Source organism: Apium graveolens, chromosome 9 (genome assembly GCF_009905375.1).
Source record: "Apium graveolens cultivar Ventura chromosome 9, ASM990537v1, whole genome shotgun sequence".
Taxonomy (NCBI): Eukaryota; Viridiplantae; Streptophyta; class Magnoliopsida; order Apiales; family Apiaceae; genus Apium; species Apium graveolens.
Window position 1 is genome coordinate 232365992 of NC_133655.1, and position 15554 is coordinate 232381545.

A 15554-nucleotide genomic window follows, 5' to 3' on the forward strand; every position below is an offset into this window, starting at 1 on the left:
AGAAACCAAGTACATAAAAGAGAGTGAGAGCAACAATTAACATTATCTGGTCATTATCGTTGTTATAGAATGTAATATACTGAGTAAATTGTCTCATTTCCGCTTACAAAATCTAAACAAACATGGAACTGTTTTAGTTGTACAATAAAAAATATATTCACAGCTATAGAACTTGACAGTCTTGAGAAAAAGAAGTATAATTCCTTTTTATTTACAGGTATTATACCTATCTATATGTACAAGATACAAAGGTTAAAGACTTATTTGTTTGTGTAATCAATATGCTGCCCTCTGGTGACAACTTCTATGTGCATTCTCCACATGCCAATGCTGCATAGGATACTGATAGACCTTTGCTGGTAATCACTATCTTGTGGTGCTCAGAGCATCCATCTCCCTATTGATTTGTAATACGGAGGTTACAGGATCTCTAGAAAGGATAAAATTTCCAACTTCATCTGTCTTGCTAAAGGCCGCTAGGGCAGGATGCATCACCATTTTGCAAGCTACCTCGGCATCACATCCCATCTCAATTCCGTAGTATGTTAGATGGTCTGCAATACTACTCCCCGAAACTGACCTGAAAAAGATTATCGGTCTGAGGTCTGCAGCTGCTTAAAATATTAAGGAATTTTGTTTCAAGAAATACTAACATTTAAGATCATACAACAGAACACAAGTACTAGTACCACACAGCAGCACTTGATCATCGGAATTGGACTAGATCCAGTAATATTTTAGTTTTTGTTAGTTACGTATTCAAATACAGGATCCCACATGAATTAGCATTACATTTTACAATCCAAAAAGTAAGTGTAATGTTACAGAATTTACCTGCTACAGGTTGGGTCTTCACCAGAACTATCACAAACTGTTTCGACTTGGTAAACTAGAGTTCCAAAGCCAAGGTTATGGAGCCAAACCTACATTATGTAAAAACCATGGATTAAAATTTGGATTTAAGAATAGAAACATTTTAATTTATGAAGGGCCTCCATGTACAGCAGCATTAGCTTCTCAATTTTGAGATGCATAATCTGGGCTCAAATCAACCATACTGCCTGCTCAATTAATAGTTGATTCTAGATTTCAATGTATGAAGTGAACCAACTAGCAACTACCCAAGCACGTCTCTGCATAGGTCAAGAGTTTGTGAGTTAAGTCTAAGCAAACACTAATCTCGCAACAGTACACATAAGGTAAATTGAGATCAACCCAAAATTAGCAATAGAAAACTACGAATTACAAATGAGAGCAACAAGATTACAATTGCTATCAACAAAACTATTGTTTTAAATGTATATATTATGAAAGCAAAAAAAAAAGTTAAAGTTATTGAATCATTTATAAAATATATGTCATGTATGATTATGGAGCTTATTTATATTAAACTTTATATGTGAGCTTATGAGCTAGAATAAACATAAAATTCATAGATTGGACACAAAATGGCCTCGTGTGGCTTGTGAAAGCGCCCATAGCCTTAAGAGAGCTCCAGTACAAGATTACACTATAAAATGAAGTGATCAACCCAATCAATAGAAAGCCCTGCTGATATCATATGACATACAATGTCCTAGCACATCATTAACCAACTGAAGGTAGTTATATTCATTATATGACATCATACGAGGCCATCACCAAGCTATAAGGGAAGGGTGCAAAAAAGTTAAGTATGACATAACTCTTAGTTTTACAGAACCAGAAAATGAAAAAAAAACATCAGCTATTACCTCTGTTGGAAAATGGTGGTAAGTTTTTCCAGGAAATAAATAAAAATAAGGAGGCAAATGAGGCACCATATCATGCCCATTTGTAACCCGGGTGGTGTGAGGGACAAGTTCGCTGTAGTACGAAGCAAAAGCAGCATTGCCTATACGAGGTTGTCCGAATGTCATAACCTGAACATTCTGAATTCCAAAATTTATCTGCAAAATAAGTAAAATAGTCCTTCAGCAACACATCAACACTGGCAAAAAACTATTTCCGATACATTTGATCAATTGGAGACACGAGCATCTCGAGATAAAGATTCCATGCAAGAGAAAATTCAACTTATAAATATAGAATGAAGACATACGTCAAAACACGATTGACGATTAAAAATAATAATAAGCAGAATGTGCAGAATTTAAGCTGTGCCAGGGCACAAATGTCAAGATTCAGGGGCAGAAATGTAGATAATGGATTCTGCTGGTCTCAATATTAGGAAATAACAAAACAAACAGCATAATATTGTTATTGTATATTACTGTTAAGTGTGTGTATGAGTGTGCGCGCGCGTACGCACGCATATTTCTATATTAGATTGTTTAGCAAATCACAGGGTAAAAATTAGCATTGTTTTGTTTTGACCATTAGATGCACTAAAGCAGCATACTATTTGCCAAGGACATTATTCTCTTTCTCTTGTTTTCTTCTATAAATGTTGTTTGGTAAGACGTATATGTAATAACTTGAGGCGAATAAGTGTCGAGAACATGCATAGAAAGAGGTCTGAACAGCTTGCATAATGGTTTCGTGTTCTAAAGAGGAGTTGGAACCTCTATTCATTCGACTTCTCTGATAACAGAATTCCGTGTAATATCTAGCATAGTCACTTAAAAGAAATATCTAAAACAAGAACACTGCTCCCACTGCCTGCATCTTTCACACTTAACATGCAATGAAACAATGAACAGATAGGAAGGGCTACCTATCAGACCTCAAATCAAATAAGCATAACAAAAATCTCATTATGAAATAGTAGTACACTGCCTGAACCGCTTATTAACTGTTTCTGGTAATCTTCCGAGACTTTTTGATAAACTAAATCATAAGATGAATAAGTCCTCTAAATTGTACACTGGGTCTTTATGAACTTGTTATTTGAAGATGTGTTCAACAAAAAGTCTGAATGAAAATTCTGAACAACTGAAATTTACTTTCAGATCCAATTTTTCGAGCAGGGTTCTGGGTAAAACCTATCAGCATCTGAACCCATAAATCATTGATCGACTTTTTTTATAGATCTCAACTTGATAACTAGTCATCTTCGTGATAACCATATAACTCTTCCACCAAATTTTTCGATATCTTAAAACACCTTTTGTTCATTTTTCTAAACATCCTAAGTTAACTTGATGAACATTTTATACTATATGCCAAAATAGCCTCTAAAGAATCTTGATACATCCAGCAACTCATTAGACTCAGGATGCATCCAGAGGTCATAACATAATTCAGATTTTATGATTTTCTTCCCAAACATAGACTTTAAACGGTATAAGGCTATCTTCTTAAAGAGGTGTCAAGTGCCTATCAAAGGGCCTTTGAAGCAACCACCGAAGTAGTAAAATGTAACTATATTAATTTTAGTGCTAACCTTGACATCCAAATGTTAGTATCTGGAAAATAATTCCAAAGCCACGAAGTTAGAATATATGTTGCAAAAAACAAATAAGGATCAGATATAAGTACCCTGAGATCTAATCCACAAAAAGCAGCCATGGCCCCTCCCATTGAATGACCTGTGACCATGATCTGAAGGTCTCCATATAACTCCTTTGCACTTTTGACAGCATTTATAATTCCTGGGCGCACAGTTGTGTTGTGGTAAGCAGAATAAAATCCATGATGCACCTGAAGCATGCGAGGAATATAAGAAAGATAACACTACTCGACTAAAAAGTATTGCTAACACAAAGTTCACTGCCACACGTACCATTGCATCAGAGGTGCCAGGATAATTACAGTCTAGCTGCTTCCAATATAGATCTTCAATCCAATTCTGAATACTGGACACAATTTATAGACAACAGCTTAAAATGCTTATTGTTCAGAGGGTAAAGGTACCATGAAATACCACTAAAACATATAACTTATTTGACAATTAGCACATACATGCTACAATCTAACTTCATGAGCATGCAAAATTGCACATATTGTTTAGAAATATCACCCTGCACCATCTATGCTAATTGGTAGGCATGTGCTTATCCTAAATTGTTTCATAACCATCTTTTATGTTTGTCTCGCTTATCTAAGGGCGAAAGGATACCATCTTCTCTGGTAACGGTGTCATACATAGGCTTTCTTGGATGAAGAACCAAATATAATCGCTCAAAATGCTCCTATTTGACTGTTGTTCACTATCTAGAAGCCATTGGGCATTAACTATTATTTTGAGCTAAAAGAAAGAATAAAAAAAAAAAGTAAACTTCTTTCTTTTCATTAAAACGTAATAAGAAAAACCATCATCATTCATCAAGATTACTTGCTTTCATTTCTAGTCTTAGGAAAATAGAAACATATCCTCTTATTTTCAACCTATTAAAAATTCTCGAGTTATCACTGTTCCGGAATAATGTCAAAGATATTGCAACACTTGATATTTCCTAAGTCAGATGAAAACATTTACAAATTAAACAGAGGGACTACCATTCATATTATTTAAGAGAAACTGCGGAAATGACTTAAGTTATAATGTGCATATGTTTTTTGTAGTTTAATGTTTGTTAAATGTATTATTCTTCTCCTGTTAACATCTAATTTTGTAGGACCTTTCATACAATTAACACTTATCACTGGGATAAGTGATTCACTATCAATCTACCGAAACAAAATTATTGTTTGGTTTATTTTCCTTCAATCATCCCATATCTATATATTCCATGATACAGACATAAAACGGACAAGGAGCAAGACAAGTAATAACATGTCGAACCAAACACGCGTCTTGTTACATCACATATTTGTACACAGTGACCAATGCAGTCAAATTGCCAGCTCATGAAAAATCTGAACAGTTTGCCTTTGATAACAATGCTGCAAATAAATGATAAAAAATATTACCAAAAATTCCAACCTGCTTTCCTGAGTGCCTCGAAATGCAATTACAATAGCATTGAGATCCTTTGCCACCCCAACGAATGCCTGAAATTTACATTTATATGAGTGGGACTTCAATAGATACTGACAAAAACTGAATGCTTATGTTTTTCTCCCTTAAGACACTATGGTATGGATATGCACCTGCAAGCAGGCCTGGACATCGACAATCAGCTCTATCATTTCAAATCCCTGTTTTACAATAAAAAACGGATACTAATTGTAATTCCTTTAACATAATAAGATATAATCAATGTAAATATTAACATTAATTTATCATAGATACTTTTTAACTTGTCCGTGCATATTTGTCAAGTCAGTAATCAGGATACCTTTGTCAGGCCATTACATCTTTCGCATGTCCAAGTAAATAGTTCTGTCAAGTCTGACATGTACACCTGCAAGAGCAGTGTTGTGGTTGATTATCCATGAATCGGTGACCTAATTGTCTTATCTTATACACCGATAAATAGCTAATTTTCTTAATTTTCTACACAGATAAGTAGCTATTTAAGAAGTTTCACCACATCATTACTTATAAAATAATAATTTCCTAGGGTGATAGACCATATTTATGAGTTCCGTCCCCCTCCATTCTTTCTTTCTTCAGGGAAAAGTGCCATAATTCCTATAAAACAGTCTTTTCAACCAGCAGCAGCATATTGGTACCCTCCCCCTCGTCCCTCTTACATCCACATCTTCTATGTTTATATGGTTTTTACCCAAATAAGATGGGGTAAAAGAAACTCTTAAAATTCTAAAGCAGTGGTATAGAAAATAATCAGTAATATCATATTACCAACATGAGAGATGGCTTATATAGCAAACAAGAAAGAAAAATCTACATATTCGACAACCAAAAAAGCTGAGAAAGAGTCATTTATTTTGGGTAAGTTGCTTGAGAGAGATACATGTTTAACCGAATTGATCAGATATGCTGCAGGACTTGCATACTTGTTTTATATACATAAAGTATAGACCACTAGAGAAGCTTAATAATTATAAATCGGATAACAATGACATTTGGCCCCACATAAACCTTGAGTGATTTTAAAATTATAAAATAGGAATGTCACTGACCGCAGAAGAATACTCCACAAGTATTGTCGCGAGAGTGTGATTGTAAATTGGTAAAGCATGCTTGCTCTTGACATCAAGTTCTGCAACCATTCAAAAACTGAAATCAGGATGCAACATATGGTTTGGGAATAAAAGATGAAGCCTAAATAACTGTAATGTTTCTACAGTAGTTATTCTCATTCATGTCCAAGTGTCTACTTATAATTGAGTGCCAGCAGGTACCCTACCATTCTATAATTGAGAGCATTATTAACACTTAGATCCTTACTCTTATCTAAGGGACATAAGGTTTCGAAAGAATTGTAAATTTAACTTAAACATGTACATCAACTTTCATCACTTTCTTAAAAGCCACTAAAGTTATAAAACCGAATATGGAATAATGGAGCACAATATTTCAGCCATACTTCCTTGTACAACTAACTTGAATCGCAACTTACAATTACCAACACAAAAACGCAATGTGCAAGTTGCCTAACAAATTTAAAGCATTCCAACAGCACAAAAATAATAAAGGTAAAATCAAACAAATTAACATAATTAAAATTACCTCTGGCAACACAAAGTGAAATTAAACAAATTAAGATCACGCCTCTCAAGCACCTCCTTGTTTCCATTAATCTGCACTAGTTGCAATTAAGACGTTAAAATACATACACATATAGCAAAAATATACACTTAATTGCATAAGTTCATAATTAGGGTTTTAATAATCAACAATTACGAGAAATACAATGATAAAAAACTAAATTTAAGTACCGAGAGAGCCAATTGATGAATCCGGTTACGGTCCGATCAACTTTCCGGCGAGATATTTAACGGCGCCGACGTTGTTAAATCACAAGTGGCGTATACAGCAACGTGTAGATGAAGCTTGGTGAGAAGGAAATAGAGTACGTGTCTATATATACTGTTTTACAATTAGGCCTTGTTTAAATTTAACTAATTGACTAAATTGCCCTTATTTATTGTGATATCTACAGGAGATTTGAAGGTGTTTTTGCAATTAAGAGGGGTGTTTATGGAATATGCAAAGAATGTAGCGTGGGGTTGAAAAAAGGCACGTGGAAGTTAAAGATTGGATAAGAACATTGGAAAAGTACGACCAAGGAGTTGTTTGGATGTGTATAATGAATCTAATCCGTGCTATGGCTTCTAAAATCTAAACTAGGATAAGGAAAGTCTGGCATGGGCTCCGACGTGATAAACTGGGATACTTATTATAGTTTCTGAAACTTAATTCGTTTTATTTGCGTCAACAAGGGCCGTCTCAGATAATTTGGGGGCGGTGCTAATAATTAAATTAGCCCCCGAGTAATTTGCCCGCTCGCAGGGTCATGACCTACTCTCGTAAAAAAAAATTATGAACATACAATAATACATAAAACATTGTGTAAAACTTTAATCCGTGACATTATTCATACAAGACTTATCTCAAATTTATTGTATTATCATAATAAAAATCATTAATTACATGGTCAATAAAAATCGATGATAATGTTAATATACTCATACAACATTATCAGAAAAAGATATAATCGATCCTCTTGCTAACCACGAGATTTATTCTCTAATACTTTAATACGTCGTATTTGGATCAGATTTTATTACGGATAACTTGGTAGTAATCGCAATAACTAATGGCGATATAACTAGAACAATCAGTGTTATTCATGAATAATCTAACAACAGAATTACGGAAAGGGGGTTGAATGGAAATCTGGTTTTTTTTGGATTTTTGAAAACTTCTTATGAAAATGTGTGTGTGTATATATATATATATAACAGTGTTTGAATGAACTAGTTGCGGATAAGAAATATTCAAGTATTCAAACACAAAGTAAGTAAACACGAATGTTTTAAAACTTTCTGGTGGATTGATTTTTCCACCAGAGATATACATAAATGTAGAAGATCTCTGTGATGCAAACGCATACAGCTGCTTACAAGAGTTCTTACAAACTTAACTTGAGAGTGTTAAAGATACAGCTTACAAATGCTCTCATGTTCTTGCTTATTTTTTACTGTGTCAATTGATTAATTATTTAACTCTTGCTACTCTTGGTCTATATCTCACCAAGTTACATACGTGATAAGACAAAACATACGTCTATTATCTAGGTCTAATCACGTGTTGTTCCATTTATCTTTCTCATGCAATCCAGATAGATATAGCATCTTTGAACGTCCATGTTTTGCATGAAAAAGGAAATGCTTCTTGATCTTCATAATCCTGATTACAGGCTGCCACATTTCATTTGTGTACAATCAACCCATGTGACTGTCAAGTCACTTTCAACTGCTATTCAGATTTGAATGTTCTTTTAGACTTCAGCATTATCCGTTGAGTTTGTTATGAATCATCCATTGAAGGTGGCTTGAGTCATCCGTTGAGGGCTTTGCAGATTATTCGTTGATAGAGCTTCCTTAGGACTTGATACTCTTTCACTTATGCAGAATTACAATGCATTATTTATTTACAATTAGCAAGCTTATTCTGTATATCTTGCTAGTAGTCAACATAGCTTGGAATTTCTAACAACCTCTAAAACTTCTAAGACATTGTAGTGTACATGAACATGCTACGGACTTATTTAAACGTAAGTTACTCCATCACTTTGATGGTTACAAAATCATTTAACTTATCTACTTAGAGTGTTTTGTAGAGTTATCATCAAGCCTACAACATATTCCTAACAATCTCCCCCAATTTGTGTCTAATAGAATTGTAGACATAAATTCAGGTTAACTTGATGATACCGAAATACCCTAAATAAGATTAACACAGTAAGCAGAAGATAGGTTGCAAAATGCTTCAAATAAAAGAAAGTCGAGTATGGTTACATGTCATTTCAAGATGTTCCTTTAGCCCGAGTTGATCATTATTTCTCCTTGAAACTCTGGACCTTTTCCCCAGCTTCTTGTCATTCTCCTCAATTTGATGTTAGAGTTGTCTATGAAATTCAACTCCATTACCATCATTGGGATCCAGTTTATCCTGCATTTATATGAGAGTTTCATTGTTTGATATTTGCAGCTGATCTTCAAGTCTGAAAAATCTTTTGACTCCCCTTTCATCTATAAACTCCATCATCGAGTAAGGTCTAAAATGTAATGTATCACCAGTATGTGGGATAGTTAACATTCTAGGAAGTGCATTTGGATCTCTCCAGCTTTCTCTAATTTGGTTGGTCCTGTTGAGAACTTCAGTTTTGGCTGTTTTTGTGAAACCAAAATACTTCTTCATAGTGGAGAACACCTTTTTTAGTACAATGTGGCTTTCATTGAGGATTCTGTATAGAGGCCAAGTGATCTTGCTGCCTCCCTTGTATCTAAACACTAATATTTTTGGTAGCTTGGTGTTAGCAGCAATTGCCCTTACTTAATCAAGCTCATCGAGGTAGAGATTAAGGTATGAGAATTCCTTGATGTCACATATGAATAATTGATCATCTTTGTTGAATTTGGACTTGAGCTTGGACATCACTTTGTGTTGAGGTAGATTTGACTTGACTCTCATAATCTTTCTCTTTCTTTTGTTCTTCTTTGTGGTGGGTACTGGAATGTTTAAATCAGGTAATCCCAATCTATAGGTTCATCCTTGGGTATGATATGCTCACCATGAAAGTTGTGTCGAGATAAAACTTGGTTTCAACAGGTTTCTTAGTGGACTCAGTTGGTTGACTTGAAGTTGTAGATTGAACTTGATCAGTTTCCCTTTCAGTGGGACTAATTGGCCTTCCTTCTGATTCCTTTTACCCACTCTTGGTGTGCTTCTTTTTTCTTTGGATCATCAGCTAAAGTTTTCTCGGTTATATTTGAAGTAGCAGGCATCTCCAGTTTTCTTTTTCCTCCTTTAGTGGCCTGCTTCAATCTTCTTTTCTGAGCTTCCAGTTTTACATTTTCTTCAACTTTAGCTTCACCAAACTGAGGGTGTCTAGACATCACACAAATTATCTTGCCATGTCTATAGATTCTTGTTATTCTTTCTGTAAGATTGACATCTTTGTTAGATATATTTGATAATGTCATGGCTAATATGTTTTATGTTTAGCTTTCAGATCTTACGTGAACAGGATAAATCAGTACTTAACTGTTGATCAGTACTTATACTGGAAGTCAGGACTTAAGGATATCAGTACTTATATTATCAGAAGATAATCATCAGAAGATAGATATCAGAACTTAAGTGCTGAAGGACAATCAGATAAGGACAGTAGCTGATTAAAGGAAAGAAGATCGAGATAAACATAAGAAGAGATATGCATGAAGAAGGAATTCCGTGAAGAATGGAATACTTGGAAGAAAAGATATCTGATTGATATATTTTAGGAAGCAGAATTATATTCCATATCAATTAGCGATTATCTTGTAACTGTGTAGTATATAAACACAGGCATAGGGTTTACACTATAAGTGTTATCATTATCGAAGTTATTATTCTTTATAACCCTAGCAGCTCTCGTGATATTTGTTCATCACTGAGAGGTAACAGTTCCATACTGTAACAGAGTTTATTGTTTCAATAAAGTTTGTTTTCTGTTACTTAAGATCTTAAAGTTCGATTTGAGTGTACTATACACTGTATTCACCCCCTCTACAGTGTGTGTGTGACCTAACAATTGGTATCAGAGCATATCTGTTAACTTACATATAGTTAAAGATCCAAACACAATCATGTCGGACACAGAAACTCCAACTAAGCCTACCACAACTGAGGAACCATCAAAGACACTAATTCAGAGTCGGTATGAGACCATCAGAGTCCCCATACTGAGACCATCTGAATATCCCATATGGAAGGTAAGGATGACCATGTTCCTGGAAGCAACAGATCCAGAATACCTGGATAGAATCAAGGAAGGTCCTCACAAACCAACCAAACTCGCTGTTGCAGTTGCAGGTGAAGCGGCAATGACCGTACCAAAGGAGAAGAGTGATTATACTGCTGAAGACATAGCATCAATTGCTAAGGATGCTAAGGTACGATACTTACTGCATAGTGCCATTGATAATGTAATGTCAAACAGGGTAATCAACTGCAAGACTGCTAAGGAGATATGGGATGCTCTGGAAACAAGGTGTCAGGGAACTGACACAATTAAGAAGAACAGGAAGACAATACTCACTCAAGAGTATGAACACTTTGACTCAAAGACTAATGAGTCATTGAATGATTTATATGATAGATTTGTCAAACTTTTGAATGATTTGTCATTGGTTGATAAAGAGTATGATCTTGAAGATTCAAACCTTAAGTTCCTGTTAGCTCTTCCTGAATGCTGGGATTTGAAGGCAACGACAATAAGAGACAACTACAATCTTGATGAAACAACTCTTGACGAAATCTATGGAATGCTCAAGACTCATGAGCTGGAGATGGAACAAAGAAGCAAGAGGAAAGGAGGAAAGTCAAGGACAGTCGCTCTTAAGGCTGAAGAAGAATTCCCCAAGGCAGCTTCCTCAAAGAAAGACAAGGGTAAAGCTCTTTTCATAAAGTCTGATACTGAGTCATCAAGTTCTGAGAGTGATGATGACTCATATTCTGAAAGCTTGCCTGAGACCGATGCTGATGAGGAGATGATGAAGCTGTGTGCTCTTATGGTGAAAGGAATCACCAAGATTGCATACAGGAAGTTTAGGAAGGGAAAGAAGTTTTCCAGAAAAAGCATAAGTTCTGATAAGAAGAATTTCAGAAGATCTGAAGGCAGAGGAGGAAAGTCTACAGAGGAGATTACACCAATGTTAAATGCTATAACTGTGGTGAGAAAGGCCACATATCTCCTGACTGCAAGAAGGTAAAGGGTGACAGAGGCAGGGCTCTTGTCACAAAGCAGAAAAGCTGGACAGACACTTCAGACTCTGAAAGTGAGGAGAACTATGCATTGATGGCAAATGCTGATAAAGAAAGTGCTGAGAGCAATTCTGAAGCTGCTGAAACAAAGGTACCTCAGACTACTTATGCTTTTCATACTGATGATATTAATGAGTTGAGAAGATATCTTAAAACCATGTTTGTTAGTTATAGAGATCAAACCTTAACATGTGAAAGATTAAATTCTAAAAATCTTGCTTTTAAGAAAAGAAATGATTTCTTAGAAAAAGAGTTAGTTATATTCCATCAAACTCAGAAGGATAGAGATGATGCTTTTTATGTTAGGGATGAAGTGCTAAAAATGAATGAATCTCTAAAAAATGAGTTAGAAAAGGAAAGAGAAATAATCAGGACTTGGATTAACTCTGGCAGAACAACTCAAAATTTGCCAAGTAGTGAAAATTGGAAAGAGGGCTTAGGTTATGGAGAGAATAAGAATGACAAAGGAACTGAAGAAATTAAGCCTGTTGTTAAGCAAAAGCCAAAGTTAAAACCTGTTAAGTTTGTAACTATAAAGTCTGATAATGAGAAATCAGAAGTTAAAGAGGAATTAACTTCTGACAAACTAAAACAGGAAAAGACAGCTGAAGTAAACATAGGCTTAATGACAAAGAAGCAGCTTAAGTATAAGCTGAAAGATGTCAAGAATGCAAACAAGGTAAAATCACCTAGGAAAAATAGGAATGGAAAGGAAGGTGTGAATAAAAGCAATGATTATAAACCTGTTCCTGATGCTCCTAGGAAAACATGTCATAACTGTGGAAGTTCTAACCATCTGGCTTCTTTTTGCAGGAAAAATAAGAATATTAACTCCTTACCTTCAAAATCAGGAGTTAAGAGTCAGTCAGTTAGATACAAACCACAAAATCCTTGTTTTCATTGTGGTAGTTTATGGCATTCCATTTATACTTGTAAGGAATATCATAGTTTGTACTATGATTATTATCAAATAAAACCTTCTTTGAAGAAAGTTTCCATTGTTCCTTCTAGTGTAAATTCTGATTCAAAGTCTGATAATGTAAATTCTGATAAGAAAAATGTTAACATAAACTCTGATGCTAAATCCGCTGCAAATGTTAACAAACTTAATAAGGCCAAAGGATCCAAGCAAGTCTGGGTCCTTAAAACTAATAATTAGTGGTCTTTGTGATTGCAGGGCAACAGGAAAAATATTCTAGTTCTGGACAGTGGATGTTCAGGTCATATGACTGGAAATAAGGCCCTGGTATCAGACTTTGTGGAGAAGGCTAGCCCAAGTGTTTCTTATGAAGATGACAACATTGGAAAAACATTGGGATATGGCAATATCAATCTTGGGAATGTCATCATTAAAGAAGTAGCTCTGGTCTCAGGACTTAAACACAACCTACTGAGTATAAGTCAAATCTGTGACAGAGGTTATCATGTTGATTTCTTTGAAGAACACTGTGAAGTTGTGAGTAAATCTAAAGGCAAAGTTGTTCTGAAAGGATACAGACGTGGTAACATTTATGAAGCTAAGCTTTCAACAAGTATTGATGGCTCTGCAATCTGTCTGTTAAGTAGAGCATCAATTGAAGAAAGCTGGAATTGGCATAAGAAACTCTCTCATTTAAATTTCAACAATATAAATGAACTGGTCAAGAAAGATCTTGTGAGAGGATTGCTAAACACAGTATTTGCTTCTGATGGTCTTTGTGATTCATGTCAGAAAGCCAAACAAAGAAAATCTTCATTCAAGAGCAAGACTGAATCATCAATTCTTGAGCCTTATCATCTTATACATGTTGATCTATTTGGTCCAGTAAATGTCATGTCTATTGCAAAGAAGAAGTATGCGTTGGTCATAGTGGATGAGTTCACCAGATACACATGGGTGTATTTCTTACACACAAAAAGTGAAACTGCATCTATCTTGATTGATCATGTCAAACAGCTGGATAAAATGGTCAAAGATTCTGTGAAAATTTTAAGGAGTGATAATGGCACTGAGTTCAAGAATTTGATAATGGAAGAGTTCTGCAAAAGCCATGGAATAAAGCAGGAATTTTCTGCTCCTGGAACTCCACAGCAAAATGGAGTTGTTGAAAGGAAGAATAGAACTCTCGTTGAAGCTGCACGTACAATGCTTGAAGAAGCAAAGCTTCCAACCTATTTCTGGGCTGAAGCTGTGCAGACTGCTTGTTTTACTCAAAATGCAACACTCATTAACAAGCATGGAAAAACACCATATGAGATGGTGAAGAAAAAGAAGCCAAATCTAAAATATTTTCATGTATTTGGATGCAAGTGTTTTGTTCTCAAGACTCATCCTGAACAGCTATCAAAGTTTGATCTAAAAGCTGATGAAGGAATCTTTGTTGGATATCCACTTTCCACAAAAGCCTTCAGAGTCTATAATTTGAGAACAAAAGTGGTCATGGAATCTATCAATGTCTCTTTTGATGACAAGAAGATCACTGGTCTTAAAGATTTCTTTGACCATGATCACTGGTCTTTTGAAAATGAAGACTCATATTCTGATACTGAAAATTATGACAGTCTAAGTCCTGATACTGCAAACTCTGATGGATTAAACTCTGATGTTATTGAAACTGTGGTGACTACGTTAAATGAAGATGTTCCTATGCAGGGGGAGCATACTCAAAATCCTACCACATCTCAAGAAACATTCGAACATGCATCTGGCTCTTCAAGTTCTGATTCGTCAAGTTCTGATAAGCCAAGTTCTGATAGTACTGAAAATCTAAATACTGAAGAATCCAACTCAGAAAGCATAGTTTCAGGGGGAGCATCAGAAAATGAAAATGAAGATAGCATGGATCATGGGGAGCATCCAGTTCTAGAGAAAACCTTCCATCTTCAAGGAAGTGGACAAAATCACATACACCTGATTTGATAATTGGAAATCCTGATGCAGGTGTCAGAACTAGAACAGGTACTTCAAATGAGTGTCTTTACAATTCTTTTCTCTCTCAGAATGAGCCAAAGAAAGTGGAAGAAGCTCTTCAAGATGTTGATTGGGTGCAAGCAATGCAGGAAGAGTTGAATGAATTTGAAAGAAACAAAGTCTGGACCCTAGTACCAAGACCAAAGAATAGATCTGTTGTTGGTACAAAGTGGGTATTCAGAAACAAAACTGACAGTGATGGCATAATTACAAGGAATAAGGCAAGGCTGGTTGCAAAAGGATATTCTCAACAGGAGGGAATTGATTATGATGAAACATTTGCACCAGTTGCTAGGTTAGAAGCCATAAGGATATTTTTGGCTTATGTTGCTCACAAAAAGTTTACTGTCTTTCAAATGGATGTGAAAAGTGCTTTTCTCAATGGAGAATTGGAGGAGGAGGTATATGTTGAACAACCTCCAGGTTTTATAGATACCAAACATCCAGATTATGTCTACAGACTTGACAAAGCACTTTATGGACTTAAGCAAGCTCCTAGAGCATGGTATGAGACTTTAGCTCAGTTTCTTCTGGAAAGTGGATTCAACATAGGGACAATAGACAAAACACTGTTCTACCTCAACCATGGAAAGGACTTACTTCTGGTCCAGATTTATGTTGATGATATCATTTTTGGATCTACAAATGACAAACTTTGCAAGAAGTTTGCCAAACTTATGCAGTCAAGATATCAGATGAGTATGATTGGGGAACTTAGCTATTTTCTGGGCCTTCAAGTCAAGCAGAATGAGGAAGGCACTTTTATTTGTCAAACCAAGTACACCAGAAACTTGCTAAAGA

The 15554-nt window shown here is 35.4% G+C and overlaps 1 protein-coding gene across 1 annotated transcript; it reads right to left on the reverse strand.

Annotated features, from left to right (window-relative positions):
* Positions 1 to 36: 36 nt before the first annotated feature.
* On the reverse strand, positions 37 to 6863 carry LOC141683522 (lipase-like). Its single transcript, XM_074488258.1, has 11 exons — positions 6709 to 6863; positions 6500 to 6570; positions 5950 to 6029; positions 5202 to 5267; positions 5014 to 5061; positions 4847 to 4914; positions 3704 to 3776; positions 3460 to 3621; positions 1734 to 1928; positions 835 to 923; positions 37 to 580 (listed from the first exon to the last, which is right to left on the reverse strand). Exons 2-11 carry the CDS (start codon positions 6564 to 6566, stop codon positions 367 to 369), a joined length of 1062 nt encoding a protein of 353 aa, XP_074344359.1. The 5' UTR covers positions 6567 to 6570; positions 6709 to 6863; the 3' UTR covers positions 37 to 366.
* Between the last annotated feature and the right edge of the window lie 8691 nt (positions 6864 to 15554).

Bases quoted from the DNA above. Each gene is read 5' to 3' on its own strand.
- LOC141683522 (XM_074488258.1), bottom strand. From the start codon at position 6,566: ATGGAAACAAGGAGGTGCTTGAGAGGCGTGATCTTAATTTGTTTAATT. The intron at 5,062-5,201 runs GTATCCTGATTA...ATTGTAAAACAG, and splicing joins GATGTAATGGCCTGACAAAG to GGATTTGAAATGATAGAGCT. The intron at 1,929-3,459 runs GTACTTATATCT...CTTATTTTGCAG, and splicing joins TTTGTGGATTAGATCTCAGG to ATAAATTTTGGAATTCAGAA.